The sequence below is a fragment of the Triticum aestivum genome, chromosome 7A (assembly GCF_018294505.1).
Source record: "Triticum aestivum cultivar Chinese Spring chromosome 7A, IWGSC CS RefSeq v2.1, whole genome shotgun sequence".
Taxonomy (NCBI): domain Eukaryota; kingdom Viridiplantae; phylum Streptophyta; class Magnoliopsida; order Poales; family Poaceae; genus Triticum; species Triticum aestivum.
In genome coordinates, this window is record NC_057812.1 from 624,397,572 (window position 1) to 624,421,578 (window position 24,007).

Genomic DNA, 24,007 nt, shown 5'->3' on the forward strand with positions numbered 1-24,007 from the left:
CCTCCTCCGGTCGGCATTGTTTTGTTCCTCGCGTGCAGCATGCACGTGTCCTTCCTCGGTTAGAATAATCTAAACCCGGATAAGCTTCCCCTTCCCTTCCCAATGGTCCAGATCCACAGGGTGCCCACGTCCAAGCCCACTTTGGCCGCCTTCTTCTTCTACCTCTGCGCCCCCTCATCCCCGCACACAGTACACATGAGCAAAAGAACACACCAATCCAGTCCGGATTTTCAAGGCTAAACGGAACAGGCTAATTATAGAACTTGCATAAGTACATGGATCGACCCCGTGTGACAACGAAACAAATGAAAGAATGCGATATGCATACTACGGTACTACATTTACACCATCCCACAGAGCTTCGATGCGCGCGCACTTTCCCTTCCTTCCTTCGTTCGTTCTCACGGATCGAAAGCCGAAACCAGACACATCTCAGACGGCCGACGGGTTCCTGGGTTGTTGTTCTTGTGAGCTGCGGGAGCTGGGATCTCATCAGCGGAGCTTGCACTCGGCGGGCACGCCCTGCGCCACCCGCTTGGGGTCGGTGCAGTAGTTGTAGATCATGAACTTCCTCTGCACCCACCGCATGCGCCGGTACCCCATGCCGCTCAGCTCCTGGTTCCACCAGCTGCCGCTGCCGTTGGCGCCGGCGGCCGAGGCCTCCATGGTGCCCGCGGGGCAGCGCTGCGCGCCGCCCGACATGACGCAGGCGTCGGCGTTGAAGTTGCGGAAGGAGGCGACGAACGGCGCCTTGCTCCAGTCGGTCTTGACCCGGCCGCCCTGCGTGGCCCAGTCGTCGGCGTTCCACAGGCTCGCGTACAGCCGCATCGGCTGGCTCTTGGGGAACGACACGCCGCGCGCCTCGTGGTTCTTGAAGTCCCTGATCGCCGTGCCGTCCACCGCGAATCTGCACCAAAAGGCCTTCACGTCAGCGACAAGCTCAAAACAACATGCGCATGCGACTCTGTCTCCAGATTGAGCAGAGCAGAAGAAAAGAACTCACATGACGTGCTGCGGGTTCCAGATGATGGAGTAGGTGTGGAAGGCCTTGGTGGGGTCGAACCAGAGGCGGAACTGCTGCTCCCGCTGCCCCTGCCCCTGCGCGAACACGTTGGTGTGCAGCGTGTAAGGCTCGCCGGTCACGTTGCCCAGGAACTCGAAGTCGATCTCGTCGTGCGCCGTCCCCTGCGACGACAGCTGCACATTCACACACACACACACATACACACACACAAAGAACCATCAGCTTCCATCAGATACATACGGAAATGGCAACGGCCGATGAACCGCGACCGACTGAGTACTGAAGATGCTTACGTAGAAGGTGGTGACGGTGCCGGCGGAGTTGCCGGGGACGAGCTTGATCTGCATGTCAATCTTGCCGAACAGGTACTCGCTCTTGGACTGGAAGCCGGAGCCGGAGGTCTTGTCGAGCGTGAGGTCGAGCCCGCGGCCGCCGTCGACGACCTTCCCGCGGCCGTCCCCCCAGGTCATCTCGGAGTCCTGGATGAAGTTGCCGCCCCGCGCCACCGCCACGAGGCAGGCCATGGCCACAATGCCGAGCGCCGCCGCCCTCATCTTGCGCTCCAACGATCTTTCTTTCTCACTAGCTGCTACCTAGTCAAGTGTGGTAGCTGAGCTGAGCTGAGCTTGGTGGATGGTGTGATGGATTGGAATGGCTGGCTGCTCTTGGCTGGTTGATGGATTGATCGGGCAGTAGGGTGGTGGTATTTATACGGCCGGGGAGGGTGGCTGGTTTGGATTTGGACAGGCTGTGGCGAGGCAGTGAGTGGCATCCAACGGGCGAGTGCGCGGCCCGGCTGGCACGTCTGCGGTTTACGGAGGGAGTAAATGCCGTGGCGCCGTGGAGCGGGTGGATCCGGTTTGGGGCTCGGCGCGCGGCAGCTGGAGGCACCCTGGATCCAGCCCCTCCCCTCCCCTCCCCCGGGCGTACGTGCGTGCGTGCGTGGGGCCGCGCGGGCGACTTTACTTGACCGCGTCCATCCCGATATCCCATCGGCGCCGCGGCGTCCGCGAAAGGGGGCGGGCGACGTGACGTCGTGCCGGGGCGGGGTAGATGGACGGACGAGCCGGGGTAGATGGGCGTGGGGGAGCGCGCAGCTTTTGCGAGGGGGGCGCTTTTGCTCGCCACTCCCCCGGCACGGCTCAGCTTTACAGTTCATGGCCTTCTAGATCGGCAGCTCGCCTCGCCTGCGGGGTGCGTGATCTGATCCGGCCGTGGCGTGGCATGGCATGTGCGGGCAGGTCTGGGATGCGGGGAAGGTTCGCCCGGTTTCCCCCTCGCCGAAGGAACGGACGCCGGCCGGGGCTGGCTGGCTGGCTCGCTGGCATGGCACTGGCCGGCCTCCCGTCCAGGGCAAGGTTCCCGGTGCTTGGCGTGTACTGCAGTGTACTGTACGTGCAGCTGGTGAGGGCTCATCTCATTGGGCTGAATTTTTACGTGTGGTTGAGTGGTGAGTGGGTTACTTACGGGGTGCGTTGTGCTCCGTTTTTGAATTTGAAATGGCCGGAGCCGGCCCCGTAACATTTCTGCCTGGGTGGGCCGACCCGTCCGTCAAGGCTGATGGCGAGTACAGTATGATCCGCCAGTGCTCCGATGGACAAGCTGCCGTTAGGTGCGGGCACCCTGATTTGGACGCCTCTGCACGACGAGCGGACAGCCTCGCATTTGGACTTGTCCAGGCAGGGGGACACGGATTTCAGGCCCTTTAATCCTTTCCTTACCCTACTACTACCCTAACGCATGTCTGTCGTATAGCCGCTTGTAATATCCTCCAGAGAAATTCCACTCGGCCCTAGTGAAGTCGGCACATCATGAAACATCACAGTGGCTGACAGGCGCATGGATGGCCCCGGTTAGCACAGTCCATCACATTTCAGTCGGGAGGACGAATGCACTGATAAACAAATAATCGGCCATTGCCGAGCAGGCGGGCGTGGGGTGCGTGCGATGCATTTGCGCGTTGTACTGCGGAACCGGGACTGCGGCCAATGAATCGGAGTAAAGGATCCACAGTGGCAGCGGGCGGGAGGGGAGGACACATCGGCATCAATGGCGGGTGGCAGGTGGAGCAGCGGGAGCCAGCTGGGCTCCTCCTCGCTGCTCCAGTCATCAAGTGCGTGCATGCAACCTGCCCTCCAATCCGATCCGATCCAATCCTGCCGCAGTACAAACATTGCAGCCCGCCCATGCCTGCGGCGATCACCACAACCTTCCCAAAAACAGGCTGTCCCTTCGTCCCGGAGCACTGGCGCCAGCCAGGCCGACCGACACGAGTCCCCGCTACTACGGAGTCGCGAACGGCGAGGACTCGAGAGGATGGATGAGGAGGGAACATGGCCGGATGGGCCGTGCGTGATGGTGGTGATGGGGTGCTGAGGTCTGACTAGTCAGTGGTGTGGTGTTGTTCTTCAGCGCCGAGTGCCCAGTCCCGTCCATGGCGGTCACGTAGTACGTGCCTCCGTCTTCATCGCCATGTTACGTTGTTGTCTCGTAGTACTACCGCCTACGAGCCCATGCACACATGCACGAGGTCGACCGACCCAATCGCTGCCATTTCAAAGTTTCTTTTAAAAAACAAGGCAAAAGATTTGCTATTTCGTTAATTAAGAGAGAGTTTTAAACATCGCCCAGCAAGGGGTGTGGAATACAAATGTCGTCATTCTCGCGGCGTAACAAAATCCAAGTGCCTAGCACCCGCTAACACCCGCAAATCAATTTCATCCTTAATGTTGCGCACAACGATTGTCGAAGGAGTCGCGGTGTTGCGGAGGACCCTTGCGCACACCGACCCACCACTCGTCGACGGACGCTACCCATCGTGCCCCGGTTTCGGGGTTTGACATCCGGTAGGCAAAGCTATAACAGCTCACTCACTCTCGCCGAGAAGTGGCAGTGACATAGAAGATGTGTCGACGTCTCTTGAACTTGGTTACAAAGAGGGCAAAGACCGTAGTTGGGCCATCCACGGCGGACGAGCCTATCCTCAGTCCGACCTCTGTTTTGAATCACAAGCCACGTAGAGAGTTTACATTTCGGGCGTGCCCAAACTCTCTAGACAGCAGCGTACTGCGTACATAGACGAAATTGTGTTCTCCTCGAATTGTGCTTTGTAGGCCGAGGACGTTGCATGTACCGGTGTATCCGTCGGACACGAAAGGGAAATCACAGCTTTTTCTTGCATGTATTGGTGTATTCGCTGGAGTACCGCGGTGCATTCTGACCACATCAGTACGTGGACGTTGCGACCGGTCCTACTGGTACGTTGAAGTTGATCAATACGATTCAATGCGTACATCGTTCGTGGACGCTGCCGAGCACGGGAATTCGGTGGGTATTTAAGGTCGTGTATTAATATAGTACCGAATTCAGTGTTGCGTACGTATGCTACGGTTTCGTTGCTTCGTCGTTGCCGCGCCAAGGATCACCACCGGCTAGTTGCTCGTCTATGGCATCTCCAACGCTACCCCTGACATCGTATCCGTCTACGAACCGATGAAACGAGTCCGCGAATAATAATACGGGAGCCGGTCATTCAACTGCCTCACTTAAACTTCCGTCTAGGTTCGATAGATTACAAATCAAATGCATAGCGCCGGATCACATCGAAGGAGCCCAATCACAAGTAAAAAGAAGCAAATATGTATAATTTTTACATGTCCGATCACAAAAGAATATCAATCTGGTAATCCTTGCAAATTTTTTTTATAGATTTTTTGCCTTGTCGACTCACTATCCAAGCCTACACGCTCACTCTGCCACCGGCTCCTCATCATCCACTTGCAGCTTGGCCGCCATGCGCTTCAATATCCTATCACTGATGGTTTGCACAATTATCTATGCATCGTCATCCAAATCATTCATCTTCAAGCTCAACATCTCAGTGTCCTCAGAGTTTCACTATAAAATTTGCTCTATTTTTGCGGTGTTTCACTTGTGTCACATACAGTATAACCTTTTTTCGTCACAGAAAGTACACTCGTGACGTTTTCCTGCTGTCACCCCCATCGTCACAGAAACGCCGTTATGGAAAATAACATTTGGACGATACCGTTTTTTTGTCGCGTAAGATCACATTTTAAGGGATAGACTAATAAATGTCACCAATTGTCGTTTTCGTTGACGGCCCAGATTGTCACCTATGATAGCCCAATCTGTCGCCTAAGATCTTTTTGGCGGCAATAATCCCGTCAACGATGATCGGTCCACTGGTTTGATCGGCCAAAGATTCTGATAGGTGGAGCCAACAGTTGCTGACCTGGCTGCTTCCATGTGGTCCACCGTGGGTTTTATCATAGACGGTCATGTCGGTTTTATCACCTTCAAACAATGCACCAGTACGATGGCGGTGTTTTTCAGCCGGTGGCAATGAATTATTGTGACAGAATCCCGATGATGTAGCACAGAGCTCCGTCAATACCTCGAAGAGTCTTCTCAAGAGCAAAAAATTCTCTTTGTTGCCTTTGTGCACGACGCCATGTTCTTTGCCTAAGATTTTAGGTGCAGTCTTGATAGACTGAATCTGTTGATGAAGCACAACCATGGAAATATTCAGACCCTCAATTTCATCCAGAATGTGAGTCGTAGTTTTCTTGAGAGTTTCACGTACTACCTACATGTATACAAGTGCATCCTTCACACATTTTAGTTCACAAGACATACATTCGTATACAACAGGTGATGCAATCTCAGTACCAACAACTCTCATTTCTAAGATGTTGACACTGTCTGTATCTTCAGCTTCCTTGTTAGAAGAGATACCCCTTTTCCTGCGAAATTGCATTCGTACCACATGCGAATACCCATGCTTTAGAATGGGCAAGCCCTAAATCAGCAGGTTCTATTCCTTTTTCCTGCAATCTTTGTGAAATCAAAGATGCATTATCTTTCACAGTTTGATTTCTAAGCTTCTCGTACTCCGTCAATTTGCCTGGATATGATTAGAAAGATGAAATGATAAACAAATATACAACCTTGTGCATGAAGTACAATACAAATAAGTATAATGCCTTTATTAATGTAAATAGAACTTCTTGTTAATCAGGAATCAAAGTATAACCATAATTTCAAATGGGTATCAAAAATGAAGTAAATCAGTGCATCTCTGGCCAATCTCTTGAAATGTAGGTCACTTATATGAACCCTTATCACTTATATAGACAAATATTTCAACATTCATAACTTAGTTTAGTTAAAACTACATTGCAAATACGGATATAGATACCATAATTTAGTTCAAACTGCATTGCAGATTACGAAATTAAACTAGTCCGACGAAAGGTCGATCACTTCGGTCTCGGACCCCCTTCTCTTGGACGGCCTGGCCTCATCGGCATCATGAACCCCCTTCTGGCACAGCTTGATGTCTCCCGGTTCTCCCATACGTCGCGTCTGGATACCACTCAATGGTCGATTTCGACGGGCGTTGGCACATTGGTTGTGCCAATTGGGCAGTTGAGATTCAACTTGCAGCCGCATAGCGCCACCACCTTGATGTCGTACGCCTTGATACGTCTCCAACATATCTATAATTTTTGATTGTTCCATACTATTATAGTATCAATCTTGGATGTTTTATATACATTTATAGGCAACTTTATATCATTTTTTGGGACTAACCTACTAACTTAGTGCCCAATGCCAATTGTGTTTTTTGCTTGTTTTTTACTTTGCAGAATAACAAGACCAAACAAAGTCCAAATGCCACGAAACTTTTTGGAGATATTTTTTCTGGCAATAAGAGACCCTGGAAGTTTTGAGAGGGAATGAGAAGACGAAGAAGTGGCCCACTAGGCACCAGGGTGTGTCACGGGCCTGGGGCGCGCCCTGGTACCTAGTCGGGCCCATGAGCCTCTGTTTGACCTAACTCCGTCTCTATAAATACTCTAAAATTAGGAAACCCATGAGGGAGTCCAGGAAATACTTTTTCCACCGCCGCAAGTTGTAGAACCACGAGATCCCATCTAGAGGCCTTTTCCGACACTCTGCCAGATGGTGAAACGATCATAGAGGGGTTCTTCATCATCCTTGTTGTACCTCTGATGATGCGTGCGTAGTTTACCATGGACCTATGGGTCCATAGTTAGTAGCTAGATGGCTTCTTCTCTCCTTTTGATCTTCAATACAATGTTCTCCTCGGTGTTCTTGGAGATCTATTTGATGTAATGACTTTTTGCGGTGTGTTTGTTGGGATTTGATGAATTGTGAGTTTATGATCAGATCTATCCATGAATATTATTTGGGTTTTCTCTGAACTCTTTTATGCATGATTGTTATAGCCTCGTATTTCTTCTCCGATTTATTGGTTTGGTTTGGCCAACTAGATTGATTTATCTTGCCACGGAAAGAGGTGCTTTGTGTTGGGTTCGATCTTGCGGTGCTCAATCCTAGTTACAGAAAGGGACATGACACGCATGTATCGTTGCTATTAAGGGTAACAAGATGGGGTTTATTCATACACGAGTTTATCTTGTCTACTTCATGTCATCTTGCTTAAAGCATTACTCTGTTTTTTCATGAACTTAATACAATAGATGCATGCTAGATAGCGGTCGATGTGTGGAGTAATAGTAGTAGATGCAGAACTGTTTCGGTCTAATAATCTTGGAAGTGATGTCTAAATACATAGTGTTGCTTGCATCATCCTACTGTTTGTGTGTAGGTGTTGTTTGCATAGTGTTGCTTGGTTCTCCTACTGGATTGATAACCTTTGTTTCATAATTGAGGGAAATACTTATCTCTACTATACTGCATCATCCTATCCTCTTCGAGAAAATCCCAACACAGCTCACAAGTAGCAGGAAGAATTTCTGGCGCCGTTGCTGGGGAGACATCATCAACATCTATCAAGTACCTGTTGGGGAACATAGCATGCATTTTCAAAAAAATCCTACGATCACACCAGATCTATCTAGGAGATGCATAGCAACAAGACAGCGAGAGCATCTTCATACCCTTGAAGATCGCAAAGCGGAAGCATTTATCAACGCAGTTGACGTAGTCGTACACCTTCACGATCCGTCCCGATCAAGTACCGAATGTATGACACCTCCGCGTTCAGCACACATTCAGCTCGATGACGTCCTCGCCTTCTTGATCCAGCAAGACGGACGGAGTAGTAGATGAGTCCCGGCAGCACGACAGCGTGGTGACGGTGTTGGTGAAGAACAATCTTCGCATGGCTTCACCAAGCACTACGGAAACTACGACGGAGGATAAACTAGAGGGGACGGGGTTTCCGGCACATGGCTTGGTGATTCTTGATGTGTTCCAGGTGCTAGCACTGCCCCTCTATTTATATGTTGAGCCCTAGGGTCGAAACTTGGAGTAAAAGCCTCCTCAAAGTCGGTTTTGCCCGCAAGGAAGAGTCCTTCTCGGACTTCCAGGACCATATACCACGGTCATTGGTGTCTGGCCCAGACGCCATGGGCCTCGGCGTCTGGCCTAGGGCCAGACGCCGTGGTCTCCGACGTTTGGCCCCCTGGCCTCCGCAAAACTCCTTTTGCACCGACCTTAAAGCCCCGTGGGCTTCACCCCTTGGCCGAACCATATCATCCTATATATCAATCTTTACCTCCGGACCATTCCGGAGCTCCTCGTCATGTCCGTGATCTCATCTGGGACTCCGAACAACATTCGGTCACCAACATACATAACTCATATAGTACTATATCGTCAATGAACGTTAAGCGTGCGGATCCTACGGGTTCAAGAACTATGTAGACATGACCGAGACACCTCTCCAGTAAATAACCAATAGCGGAACCTGGATGCCCATATTGGCTCCTACATATTCTACGAAGATCTTTATTGGTTGAACCTTATGACAACATACGTAATTCCCTTTGTCATCGGTATGTTACTTGCCCGAGATTCGATCGTGGTATCTCCATACCTAGTTCAATCTCGTTACCGGCAACTCTCTTTACTCATTCCGTAATGTATCATCCCACAACTAACTCATTACTCACATTGCTTGCAAGGCTTATTATGATGTGCATTACCGAGAGGGCCCAGAGATACCTCTCCGATACTCGGAGTGACAAATCCTAATCTCGATCTATGCCAACCCAACAAACACCTTCGGAGATACCTGTAGAGCATCTTTATAATCACCCAGTTACGTTGTAATGTTTGATAGCACACAAGGTATTCCTCTGATATCCGGGAGTTGCATAATATCATAGTCAAAGGAATATGTATAAGTCATGAATAAAGCAATAGCAATAAGACTTAACGATCATTATGCTAAGCTAACATATGGGTCTTGTCCATCACATCATTCTCCTATTGATGTGATCCCGTTCATCAAATTACAACACATGTCTATGGTTAGGAAACTTAACCATCTTTGATCAATGAGCTAGTCTAGTAGAGGCTTACTAGGGACACTATGTTTTGTCTATGTATCCACACATGTATTAAGTTTTCGGTTAATACAATTCTAGCATGAATAATAAACATTTATCATGATATAAGGAAATATAAAATAACAACTTTATTATTGCCTCTAGGGCATATTTCCTTTAGTTTCCCGCTTGCACTAGAGTTAATAATCTAGTTCACATCGCCATGTGATTTAACACCAATAGTTCACATCTTTATGTGATTAACACCCATAGTTCACATTGCCATGTGACCAACACCCAAAGGGTTTACTAGAGTCAATAATCTAGTTCACATCGCTATGTGATTAACACCCAAAGAGCACTAAGGTGTGATCATGTTTTGCTTGTGAGAGAAGTTTAGTCAACGGGTCTGCCATATTCAGATCCGTATGTATTTTGCAAATTTCTATGTCTACAATGCTCTGCATGGAGCTACTCTAGCTAATTTCTCCCACTTTCAATATGTATCCAGATTAAGACTCAGGGTCATCTAGATCGGTGTTAAAGCTTGCATCAAAGTAACTCTTTACGATGAACTCTTTATCACCTCCATATCCGAGAAATATTTCGTTAGTCCTCTAAGGATAATTTTGACCACTATCTAGTGATCTACTCCTGGATCACTATTTTACCCCTTTGCCAAACTCATGGCAAGGTATACAATAGGTCTGGTACACAACATGGCATACTTTATAGAACCTATGGGGTGAGTGATAGGGAATGACTTTCATTCTCTCTCTATCTTCTGCCATTGTCGGGTTTTGAGTCTTACTCAACTTCATACCTTACAACTCAGGCAAGAACTCCTTCTTTGACTGATCCATTTTGAACTCCTTCAAAATCTTATCAAGGTATATACTCATCGAAAGTCTTATCAAGCGTCTTGATCTATCTTTATAGATCTTGATGCCGAATATGTAAGTAGCTTCACTAAGGTCTTTCTTTGAAAAAAATACTTTCAAACACTCCTTTATGCTTTCCAGAAAATTCTACATCATTTCCGATCAACAATATGTCATTCACATATACTTATCAGAAAGGTTGTAGTGCTCCCACTCACTTTTTTGTAAATACAGGCTTCACCACAAGTCTGTATAAAACTATATGCTTTGATCAACTTATCAAAGCGTATATTCCAACCCCGAGATGCTTGCACCAGTCCATAGATGGATCGCTGGAGCTTGCACACTTTGTTAGCACCTTTAGGGTTGAGAAAACCTTCTGGTTGCATCATATACAACTCTTCTTTAATAAATCCATCAAGGAATGCAATTTTGACATCCATTTGCCATATTTCATAAAATGCGGCAATTTCTAACATGATTAGGACAGACTTTAAGAATCGATACGAGTGAGAAAATCTCATCATAGTTAACACCTTGAACTTGTCGAAAACCATTTGCGACCATTCAAGCTTTGTAGATAGTAACACTATCGTCAGCGTCTGTCTTCCTCTTGAAGATCCATTTATTATCAATGGCTCGCCAATCACCAGGCAAGTCAATCAAAGTCCATACTTTGTTCTCATACATGGATCCTATCTCAGATTTCATGGCCTCAAGCCATTTATCGGAATTTGGGCTCATCATCGCTTCCTCCTAGTTCGTAGGTTCGTCATGGTCTAGTAACACGACTTCCAGAGCAGGATTACCATACCACGCTGGTGCAAAACGTGCTCCGGTTGACTTACGAGGTTCAGTAGTAACTTGATCCGAAGTTTCATGATCATTATCATTAGCTTCCTCAATAGTTGGTGCAGGCATCATGGGAACTGTTTCCTATGATGAGCTAGTTTAGAATTCGACAAAAAGTACAATTACCTCATCAAGTTCTACTTTCCTCCCACTCACTTCTTTCGAGAGAAAACTCCTTCTCTAGAAAGGATCCATTTTAGCAACAAAGATCTTTCCTTCAAATCTGTGGTAGAAGGTGTACACAACAGTTTCTTTTGGGTATCCTATATAGACGCACTTCTCCGATTTGGGTTCAAGCTTATCAGGCTGAAACTTTTTCACACAAGTATCACAACCCCAAACTTTAAGAAACGACAGCTTATGTTTCTCAACGGATTTAGAAGGTGCCCTATTTAACGTGAACACAACTGTCTCTAATGCACAACCCCAAAACGATAGTGGTAAATTGGTAAGAGACATCATAGATCGCACCATATCTAATATAAGTACGGTTACGACATTCGGACACACCATTACGCTGTGGTGTTCCAGGTGGCGTGAGTTGTGAAACTATTCCACATTGTTTTTAAATGAAGGCCAAACTCGTAACTCAAATATTTGCCTCCGCAATCAGATCGTAGAAACTTTTATTTTCTTGTTACGATGATTCTCCACTTTACTCTGAAATTCTTTGAACTTATCAAATGTTTCAAACTTGTGTTTTAGTAAGTAGATATACCCATATCTTCTCAAATCATCTGTGAAGGTTAGAAAATAATGATACCCGCCGTGAGCCTCAACACTCATCGGACCGCATACATCGGTATGTATTATTTCCAATAAGTTAGTGGCTCGCTCCATTGTTCCGGTGAACAAAGTCTTACTCATCTTGCCCATGAGGCATGGTTCGCAAGCATAAAATGATTCATATTCAAGTGATTCTAAAAGTCCATCCACATGGAGTTTCTTCATGCGCTTTACACCAATATGACCTAAACGACAGTGCCACAAATATGTTGCACTATCATTATCAACTTTGCATCTTTTGGCATCAATATTATGAATATGTGTATCACTACAATCGAGATTCAATAAACCATTTATATTGAGTGTATGACCATATATAGAAGGTTTTATTCATGTAAACAGAATAACAATTATTCTTCGACTTAAATGAATAACCGTATTGCAATAAACATGATCCAATCATATTCATGCTCAAGGCAAACACCAAATAACATTTATTTTAGGTTCAACACTGATCCCGAAGGTTGAGGGAGTGTGCGATGGTGATCGCATCAACTTTGGAATCACTTCCAACACACATTGTCGCTTCACTCTTAACTAGTCTCTGTTCATTCTGCAACTCCTGTTTTGAGTTACTAATCTTAGTGAGGTAGTCCTGGACTAAGGGGTTCTCGGGTGTCTGGCCAATTTGATATGCACCAGACTGATGGGCCGTGAAGATATAAGGCAGAAGACCTTTCTGAAGGAAATATGCCCTAGAGGCACTAATAAACTTGTTATTTATATTTCCTTATATCATGATAAATGTTTATTATTCATGCTAGAATTGTATTAATCGAAAACTTAGTACATGTGTGAATACATAGACAAACAGAGTGTCACTAGTATGCCTCTACTTGACTAACTCGTTAATCAAAGATGGTTAAGTTTCCTAGCCATGGATAGAGAGTTGTCATTTGATAAGCGGGATCAAATCATTAGAGAATGATGTGATTGACTTGACTCATCCGTTAGCTTAGCACGATGATCGTTACAGTTTCATTGCTACTGCTTTCTTCATGACTTATACATGTTCCTCAGACTATGAGATTATGCAACTCCCGAATACCGGAGGTGTTGGGGAATGTAGTAATTTCAAAAAAATTCTTACGCACACGCAAGATCATGGTGATGCATAGCAATGAGAGAGGAGAGAGTTGTCTACGTACCCTCGTAGACCGAAAGCAGAAGTGTTAGCACAACGCGGTTGATGTAGTCGTACGTCTTCATGGCCCGACTGATCAAGCACCGAAACTACGACACCTCCGAGTTCTAGCACACGTTCAACTCGATGACGATCCCTGGACTCCGATCCAGCAGAATGTCGGGGAAGAGTTCTGTCAACACGACGGCGTGGTGACGATCCTGATGTTCTACCGTCGCAGGGCTTCGCCTAAGCACCGCTACAATATTATTGAGGATTATGGTGGAAGGGGGCACCGCACACGGCTAAGAGATCAATGATCAATTGTTGTTTCTTTGGGGTGCCCCATGCACCTGTATATAAAGGAGCAAGGAAGGAGGAGGCCGGCCGTAGGAGGGGGCGCGCCAAGTGTGGAGTCCTACTAGGACTCCCTAGTCCTAGTAGGATTCCACCTCCCATATGGAATAGGAAAAGAGGAAGGGAAAAGGAGAAGGAAGGAAGGGGGCGCCCCCCCTTCCCTAGTCCAATTCGGACCAGACCAAGGGGAGGGGTGCGGCCACCCTTGAGGCCCTTTTCCTTCTTTCCTGTATGGCCCAATAAGGCCCAATACGTATTCCCGTAACTCTCCGGTACTCCAAAAAAATACACGAATCACTCGGAACCTTTCCGATGTCCGAATATAGTCGTCCAATATATCGATCTTTATGTCTCGACCATTTCGAGACTCCTCGTCATGTTCCCGATCTCATCCGGGACTCCGAACTCCTTTGGTACATCAAAACTCATAAACTCATAATATAACTGTCATCGAAACCTTAAGCGTACGGACCCTATGGGTTCGAGAACAATGTAGACATGACCGAGACACGTCTCCGGTCAATAACCAATAGCGGAACCTGGATACTCATATTGGCTCCCACATATTCTACGAAGATCTTTATCGGTCAGATCGCACAACAACATACATTGTTCCCTTTGTCATCGGTATGTTACTTGCCCGAGATTCGATCGTCGGTATCTCAATACCTAGTTCAATCTCATTACCGGCAAGTCTCTTTACTCGTTCCGTAATACGTCATCGTGCAACTAACTCATTAGTTGCAATGCTTGCAAGGCTTAAGTGATGTGCATTACCGAGAGGGCCCAGAGATACCTCTCCGACAATCGGAGTGACAAATCCTAATCTCGAAATACGCCAACCCAACAAGTACCTTCGGAGACACCTGTAGAGCACCTTTATAATCACCCAGTTACGTTGTGACGTTTGGTGGCACACAAAGTGTTCCTCTGGTAAACGGGAGTTGCATAATCTCATAGTCATAGGAACATGTATAAGTCATGAAGAAAGCAATAGCAACAAACTAAACGATCAAGCACTATGCTAACGGAATGGGTCAAGTCAATCACATCATTCTCCTAATGATGTGATCCCGTTAATCAAATGACAACTCATGTCTATGGTTAGGAAACATAACCATCTTTGATCAACGAGCTAGTCAAGTAGAGGCATACTAGTGACACTCTGTTTGTCTATGTATTCACACATGTATTATGTTTCCGGTTAATACAATTCTAGCATGAATAATAAACATTTATCATGATATAAGGAAATAAATAATAACTTTATTATTGCCTCTAGGGCATATTTCCTTTAGTCTCCTACTTGCACTAGAGTCAATAATCTAGTTCACATCACCGTGTGATTTAACACCAATAGTTCACATCACCATGTGATTAACACCCATAGTTCACATCGACATGTGACCAACACCCAAAGGGTTTACTAGAGTCAATAATCTAGTTCACATCGCTATGTGATTAACACCCAAAGAGTACTGAGGTGTGATCATGTTTTGCTTGTGAGAGAAGTTTAGTCAACGGGTCTGCCACATTCAGATCTGTAAGTATTTTGCAAATTTCTATGTCAAGAATGCTCTACATGGAGCTACTCTAGCTAATTGCTCCCACTTTCAATATGTATCCAGATTGAGACTTAGAGTCATCTGGATCAGTGTCAAAACTTGCATCGACGTAACCCTTTACGACGAACCTTTTGTCACCTCCATAATCGAGAAACATATCCTTATTCCACTAAGGATAATTTTGACCAATGTCCAGTGATCTACTCCTAGATCACTATTGTACTCCTTTGCCAAACTCAGGGCAGGGTATACAATAGGTCTGGTACACAGCATGGCATACTTTATAGAACCTATGGCTGAGGCATAGGGAATGACTTTCATTCTCTCTCTATCTTCTGCCGTGGTCGGGTTTTGAGTCCTAATCGGTGTAGTAGTCACAGGAACAGATTTCTGTGATGAACTACTTTCCAATAAGGGAGCAGGTACAGTTACCTCATCAAGTTCTACTTTCCTCCCACTCACTTCTTTCGAGAGAAACTCCTTTTCTAGAAAGGATCCATTCAAAGCAACGAATATATTGCCTTCGGATCTGTGATAGAAGGTGTACCCAACATTTTCTTTTGGGTATCCTATGAAGACGCACTTCTCCGATTTGGGTTAGAGCTTATCAGGTTGAAACTTTTTCACATAAGCATTGCAACCTCAAAACTTAAAGAACGACAGCTTAGGTTTCTTGCCAAACCATAGTTCATACGGTGTCGTCTCAACTGATTTAGATGGTGCCCTATTTAACATAAATGCAGCTGTCTCTAATGCATAACCCCAAAACGATAGTGGTAGATCGGTAAGAGACATCATAGATTGCACCATATCTAATAAAGTACGGTTATGACGTTCGGACACACCATTATGCTATGGTGTTCGAGGTGGAGTGAGTAGTGAAACTATTTCACATTGTTTTTAACTGAAGGCCAAACTTGTAACTCAAATATTTTACTTCTGCGATCATATCATAGAAACTTTCATTTTTGTTACGATGATTCTCCACTTCACTCTGAAATTCTTTGAACTTTTCAAATGTTTCAGACTTGTGTTTCATCAAGTAGATATACTCATATCTGCTCAAATCATCTGTGAAGATCAGGAAATAATGATACCTGCCACGAGCCTCAATATTCATCGGACCACATACATCAGTATGTATGATTTCCAACAAATATGTTGATTGCTCCATTGTTCTGAAGAACGGAGTCTTAGTCATCTTGCCCATGATGCATGGTTCGCAAGCATCAACTAATTCATAATCAAGTGATTCCAAAAGCCCATCAGCATGGATTTTCTTCATGCGCTTTACACCAATATGACCTAAACGGCAGTGCCACAAATAAATTGCACCATCATTATTAACTTTGCATCTTTTGGTTTCAATATTATGAATATGTGTATCACTACGATCGAGATCCAACGAACCATTTTCATTGGGTGTGTAACCATATAAGGTTTTATTCATGTAAACAGAACAACAATTTATTCTCTTACTTAAATGAATAATCGTATTGCAATAAACATGATCAAATAATATTCATGCTCAACGCAAACACCAAATAACACTTATTTAGGTTCAACACTAATCCCAAAAGTATAGGGAGTGTGCGATGATGATCATATCAATCTTGGAACCACTTCCAACACACATCATCACTTCACCCTTAACTAGTCTATGTTCATTCTGCAACTCCGTTTCGAGTTACTACTCTTAACAACTGAACCAGTATCAAATACCGAGGGGTTGCTACGAACACTAGTAAAATACACATCAATAATCTGTATATCAAATATACCTTTGTTCACTTTGCCATCCTTCTTATCCACCAAATACTTGGGACAGTTCCGCTTCCAGTGACCAGTCCCTTTGCAGTAGAAGCACTTAGTCTAAGGCTTAGGACCAGACTTGGGCTTCTTCACTTGAGCAGCAACTTGCTTGCCATTCTTCTTGAAGTTCCCCTTCTTCCCTTTGCCCTTTTCTTGAAACTAGTGGTCTTGTCTACCATCAACACTTGATATTTTTCTTGATTTCTACCTTCGTCAATTTCAGCATTACGAAGAGCTTGGGAATCGTTTCCGTTATCCCTTGCATATCATAGTTCATCACGAAGTTCTACTAACTTGGTGGTGGTGACTAGAGAATTCTGTCAATCACTATTTTATCTGGAAGATTAACTCCCACTTGATTCAAGCGATTGTAGTACCCAGACAATCTGAGCACATGCTCACTGCTTGAGCTATTCTCCTCCATCTTTTAGCTATAGAACTTGTTGGAGACTTCATATCTCTCAACTCGGGTATTTGCTTGAAATATTAACTTTAACTCCTGGAACATCTCATATGGTCCATGACGTTCAAAACGTCTTTGAAGTCCCGATTCTAAGCCGTTTAAGCATGGTGCACTAAACTATCAAGTAGTCATCATATTGAGCTAGCCAAATGTTCATAACATCTACATCTGCTCCTGCAATAGATTTGTCACCTAGCGGTGCATCAAAGACATAATTCTTCTGTGCAGCAATGAGGATAAACCTCAGATCACGGATCCAATCCGCATCATTGCTACTAACATTTTTCAACTTAGTTTTCTCTAGGAACATATCAAAAATAAAACAGGGGAGCTAAACGCGAGCTATTGATCTACAACATAGATATGCTAATACTACCAGGACTAAGTTCATGATAAATTAAAGTTCAATTAATCATATTACTTAAGAACCCCCACTTAGATAGACATCCCTCTAATCCTCTAAGTGATCACGTGATCCAAATCAACTAAACCATGTCCGATCATCACATGAGATGGAGTAGTTTCAATGGTGAACATCACTATGTTGATCATATCTACTATATGATTCATGCTCGACCTTTCGGTCTCCGTGTTCTGAGGCCATATCTGTTATATGCTAGGCTCGTCAAGTTTAACCTGAGTATTCCGCATGCGCAACTGTTTTGCACCCGTTGTATTTGAACGTAGTGCCTATCACACCCGATCATCACGTGGTGTCTCAACACGAAGAACTTTCGCAACGGTGCATACTCAGGGAGAACACTTATACTTTGATAATTTAGTGAGGGATCATCTTATAATGCTACCGTCAATCAAAGCAAGATAAGATGCATAAAAGATAAATATCACATGCAATCAATATAAGTGATATGATATGGCCATCATCATCTTGTACTTGTGATCTCCATCTCCGAAGTACCGTCATGATCACCATCATCACCGGCGTGACACCTTGATCTCCATCGTAGCATCATTGTTGTCTAGCCAATCTTATGCTTCCACGACTATCGCTACCGCTTAGTGATAAAGTAAAGCATTACAGCGCGATTGCATTGCATACAATAAAGCGACAACCATATGGCTCGTGCCAGTTGCCGATAACTCGGTTACAAAACATAATCATCTCATACAATAAAAATTTAGCATCATGTCTTGACCATATCACATCACAACATGCCCTGCAAAAACAAGTTAGACGTCCTCTACTATGTTGTTGCAAGTTTTACGTGGCTGCTACGGGCTTAGCAACAACCGTTCTTACCTACACATCAAACCACAATGATAGTTTGTCAAGTTGGTGCTGTTTTAACCTTCGCAAGGACCGGGCGTAGCCACACTCGGTTCAACTAAAGTTAGAGAAACTGACACCCGCCAGCCACCTGTGTGCAAAGCACGTCGGCAAAACCAGTCTGGCGTAAGCGTACGCGTAATGTCGGTCCGGGCCGCTTCATCCAACAATACCGCCGAACCAAAGTATGACATGCTGGTAAGCAGTATGACTTATATCGCCCACAACTCACTTGTGTTCTACTCGTGCATAACATCAACGCATAAAACCTAGGCTCTGATACCACTGTTGGGGAACGTAGTAATTTCAAAAAAAAAAATCTACGCACACGCAAGATCATGGTGATGCATAGCAACGAGAGAGGAGAGTGTTGTCTACGTATCCTCATAGACCGAAAGCGGAAGCGTTAGCACAACGCGGTTGATGTAGTCGTACGTCTTCACGGCCCGACTGATCAAGCACCGAAACTACGGCACCTCCGAGTTCTAGCACACGTTCAGCTCGATGACGATCCCCGGAATCCGATCCAGCAGAATGTCGGGGAAGAGTTCCGTCAGCACGACGACGTGGTGATGATCTTGATGTTCTACCGTCGCAGGGCTTCGCCTAAGCACCGCTACAATATTACCGAGGATTATGGTGGAAGGGGGCACCGCACACGGCTAAGAGATCAATGATCAATTGTTGTTTCTTTGGGGTGCCCCCTGCACCCGGAGCAAGGGAGGAAGAGGCCGGCCCTAGGAGGGGGCGCGCCAAGTGTGAAGTCCTACTAGGACTCCCTAGTCCTAGTAGGATTCCACCTCCCATATGGAATAGGAAAAGAGGAAGGGAAAAGGAGAAGGAAGGAAGGGGCGCCCCCCATCCCTAGTCCAATTCGGACCAGACCAAGCGGAGGGGTGCGGCCACCCTTGAGGCCCTTTTCCTTCTTTCCCGTATGGCCCAATAAGGCCCAATACGTATTCCCGTAACTCTCTGGTACTCCGAAAAATACCCGAATCACTCGGAACCTTTCCGATGTCCGAATATAGTCGTCCAATATATCGATCTTTATGTCTCGACCATTTCAAGACTCGTCATCATGTCCCCAATCTCATCCGGGACTCCGAACTCCTTCGGTACATAAAAACTCAAAAACTCATAATATAACTGTCATCGAAACCTTAAGCGTGCGGACCCTACGGGTTCGAGAACAATGTAGACATGACCGAGGCACGTCTCCAGTCAATAACCAATGGCGGAACCTGGATGCTCATATTGGCTCCCACATATTCTACGAAGATCTTTATCGGTCAGACCGCATAACAACATACGTTGTTCCCTTTGTCATCGGTATGTACTTGCCCGAGATTCGATCGTCGGTATCTCAATACCTAGTTCAATCTCGTTACCAGCAAGTCTCTTTACTCGTTCCGTAATACATCATCCTGCAAGTAACTCATTAGTTGCAATGCTTGCAAGGCTTAAGTGATGTGCATTACCGAGAGGGCCGAGAGATACCTCTCCGACAATCGGAGTGACAAATCCTAATCTTGAAATACGCCAACCCGACAAGTACCTTCGGAGACACCTGTAGAGCACCTTATGTGCTATCAAATGTCACAACGTAACTGGGTGATTATAAAGATGCTCTACAGTGTCTCTGATGGTGTTTGTTGAGTTGGCATAGATCAAGATTAGGATTTTTCACTCCGATTGTCGGAGAGGTATCTCTGGGCCCTGTCGGTATTGCACACCAATATAAGCCTTGCAAGCAATGTGCCTAATGAGTTAGTTACGGGATGATGCATTACGGAACGAGTATTGAGACATGCCAGTAATGAGATTGAACTAGGTATTGAGATACCGACGATCGAATCTCGGGCAAGTAACATACCGATGACAAAGGGAACAACGTATATCATTATGCGGTTTGACCGATAAAGATCTTCGTAGAATATGTGAGAGCCAATATGAACATCCAGGTTCCGCTATTGGTTATTGATCAGAGAAGTGTCTCGGTCATGTCTACATAGTTCTCGAACCCGTAGGGTCCGCACGCTTAACATTCAGTGATGATCAGCATTATGAGTTTATGAGTTTTGATGTACCGAAGGTAGTTTGGAGTCCTGGATGTGATCACGGACATGGCGAGGAGTCTCGAAATGGTCGAGACATAAAGATTGATATATTGGACGGCTATATTCGGACACCGGAAGTGTTCCGGGTGATTTCGGAGAAAACAGGAGTGCCGGAGGGTTACCGGAACCCCCCCGGGAGAACTAATGGGCCACATGGGCCTTAATGGAGAGAGAGAGAGGGAGGGCCGGCCAGGGCAAGCCGCACACCCCCTACCCCTCTGGTCCGAATTGGACTAGGGAAGGGGCCCCCCTTTCCTTCTCCCTCTCCTTCTTCCTTTCCCCCTCCTAGTAGGACTAGGAAAGGGGAGTCCTACTCCTACTAGGAGGAGGACTCCTCCTCTCCTGGCGCGCCCTAAGGGCCGGCCGGCCTCCCCCTTGCTCCTTTATATATGGGGCAGGGGGCACCCTAGAACACACAAGCTGATTGTTTCCAGCCGTATGCGGTGCCCCCCTCCACCATAATCCACCTCGGTCATATCGTAGCGGTGCTTAGGCGAAGCCCTGTTCTGGTAGCATCATCATCACCGTCATCATGCCGTCGTGCTGACAAAGCTCTCCCTCGACACTCTGCTGGATCATTAGTTCATGGGACGTCACCGAGCTGAACATGTGCAGATCACGGAGGTGCCGTACTTTCGGTACTAGGATCGGTCGAATCATGAAGACGTACGACTACATCAACCGCGTTGTCATAACGCTTCCGCTTATGGTCTACGAGGGTACATGGACAACACTCTTCCCCTCTCGTTGCTATGCATCACCATGATAGATCTTGCGTGTGCGTAGGATTTTTTTGAAATTACTGCGTTCCCCAATAGTGACATCTGAGCCAGGTTTATGCATAGATGTTATATGCACGGGTAGAACACAAAGGAGTTGTGGGAGTGGGTATATAAATATTGCTTGCTGTCACTAGTTGATTCTTGATTATGCGGTATTGTTGGATGAAGCGGCCCAGACCGACATTAGGCGTACGCTTACGCGAGACTGTTTCTACCGATGTGCTTCGCACACAGTTTCTCCAACTTTAGTTGAATTGGATTCAATGAACAAGATTCTTTTTGAAGATCAAAAAGCAAATCACTATACCGCATTGTGGTTTTTGATGCGTAGGTAAGAATGGTTCTTGCTCAGCCCATAGCAGCCACGTAAAACTTGCAACAACAAAATAGAGGGCATCTAACTTGTTTTTGCAGGGCATGTTGTGATGTGATATGGTCAAGACATGATGCTAAATTTTATTGTATGAGATGATCATGTTTTGTAACAGGGTTATCGGCAAATGGCAGGAGCCATATGGTTGCCGCTTTATTGTATGAAATGCAATCGCCATGTAATTGCTTTACTTTATCACTAAGCGGTAGCGATAGTCGTAGAAGCAATAGTTGGCGAGACGACAACAATGCTTCGATGGAGATCAAGGTGTCAAGCCAGCGACGATGGTGATCATGATGGTGCTTTGGAGATGGAGATCAAAGTCACAAGATGATGATGGCCATATCATGTCACTTATATTGATTGCATGTGATGTTTATCCTTTATGCATCTTATTTTTCTTAGATCGGTAGTAGCATTATAAGACGATCTCTCACTAAATTTCAAGGTATAAGTGTTCTCCCTGAGTATGCACCATTGCTACAGTTCGTCATGCTGAGACACCACGTGATGATCGGGTGTGAAAAGCTCTACGTTCACATACAATGGGTGCAAGCCAGTTTTGCACATGCAGAATACTCAGGTTAAACTTGACGAGCCTAGCATATGAAGATATGGCCTCGGAACACTGAGACCGAAAGGTCGAGCGTGAATCATATAGTAGATATGATCAACATAGTGATGTTCACCATTGAAAACTACTCCATCTCACGTGATGATCAGACATGGTTTAGTTGATTTGGATCACGTGATCATTTAGATGACTAGAGGGATGTCTATCTAAGTGGGAGTTCTTAAGTAATATGATTAATTGAACTTTAATTTATCATGAACTTAGTACCTGATAGTAGTTTGCATGTCTATGTTGTTGTAGATAGATGCCCCGTGTTGTTGTTCCGTTGAATTTTAATGTGTTCCTAGAGAAAGCTAAGTTGAAAGATGATGGTAGCAACTACATGGACTGGGTCCATAACTTGAGGTTTATCCTCATTGCTACACAGAAGAATTACATCCTGGAAGCACCGCTTGGTGACAAACCCGCTACAGGAGCAACGCCAGATGTTGTGAACACCTGGCGGAGCAAAGCTGATGACTACTCGATAGTTTAGTGTGCCATGCTTTACGACTTAGAACCGGGACTTCAATGATGTTTTGAACATCATGGAGCATATCAGATGTTCTAGGAGTTGAAGTTAATATTTCAAGCAAATGCCCGGATTGAGAGATATAAAGTCTCCAATAAGTTCTACAGCTGCAAGATGAAGGAGAATAGTTCTGTTAGTGAACATATACTCAGAATGTTTGGGTACCACAACCACTTGACTCAACTGGGAGTTAATCTTCCTGATGATAGTGTCATTGACAGAGTTCTTCAATCACTGCCACCAAGCTACAAGTGCTTCGTGATGAACTGTAATATGCAAGGGATGGATAAGACAATTCTTGAACTCTTCGCAATGCTAAAGGCTGCGGAGGTAGAAATCAAGATGGAGCATCAAGTGTTGATGGTCAACAAGACCACCAGTTTCAAGAAAAAGGGTAAATGGAAGAAGGGGAACTTCAAGAAGAACAGCAAGCCAGTTGCTACTCAAGTGAAGAAACCCAAGTATGGACCTAAGCCTGAGACTGAGTGCTTCTACTGCAAAGGGACTGGTCACTTGAAGCGGAACTGCCCCAAGTATTTTTTGGAGAAGAAGGATGGCAAAGTGAAAGGTATATTTGATATACATGTTATTGATGTGTACCTTAATAATGCTCACAGTAGTGCCTGGGTATTTGATACTGGTTCAGTTGCTAACATTTGCAACTCAAAACAGGGGCTACGGATTAAGCGAAGATTGGTTAAGGATGAGGTGACGATGCATGTGGGAAATGGTTCCAAAGTCGATGTGATCGCCGTCCGCACGCTACCTCTACATCTACCTTCGGGATTAGTTTTAGACCTAAATAATTGTTTTTGGTGCTAGCGTTGAGCATAAACATTATATCTGGATCTTGTTTGATGCGAGACAGTTATCCATTTAAATCAGAGAATAATGTTTGTTCTATTTATATGAGTAATATCTTTTATGGTCATGCACCCTTGAGGAGTGGAGGAGTGGTCTATTTTTACCAAATCTTGATCGTAGTGATACACATATTCATAATATTAAAGCCAAAAGATGCAAAGTTAATAATGATAGTCCAACCTATTTGTGGCACTGCCGTTTAGGTCATATTGGTATAAAGCACATGAAGA

At 45.5% G+C, this 24,007-nt stretch overlaps 1 protein-coding gene across 1 annotated transcript; it reads right to left on the reverse strand.

The window, feature by feature from the left end:
• Positions 1-227: 227 nt before the first annotated feature.
• Positions 228-1,711, reverse strand: LOC123148743 (probable xyloglucan endotransglucosylase/hydrolase protein 23). Its single transcript, XM_044568231.1, has 3 exons — positions 1,318-1,711; positions 1,004-1,197; positions 228-907 (listed from the first exon to the last, which is right to left on the reverse strand). Exons 1-3 carry the CDS (start codon positions 1,576-1,578, stop codon positions 493-495), a joined length of 870 nt encoding a protein of 289 aa, XP_044424166.1. The 5' UTR covers positions 1,579-1,711; the 3' UTR covers positions 228-492.
• Between the last annotated feature and the right edge of the window lie 22,296 nt (positions 1,712-24,007).

What these genes read in the sequence shown, in the direction of transcription:
- LOC123148743 (XM_044568231.1), bottom strand. Translation starts at nt 1,578, where the DNA reads ATGAGGGCGGCGGCGCTCGGCATTGTGGCCATGGCCTGCCTCGTGGCG. An exon ending in GCACCGTCACCACCTTCTAC is followed by an intron (nt 1,198 to 1,317) that starts GTAAGCATCTTC and finishes GTGAATGTGCAG; the next exon opens with CTGTCGTCGCAGGGGACGGC. An exon ending in TGGAACCCGCAGCACGTCAT is followed by an intron (nt 908 to 1,003) that starts GTGAGTTCTTTT and finishes CTTTTGGTGCAG; the next exon opens with ATTCGCGGTGGACGGCACGG.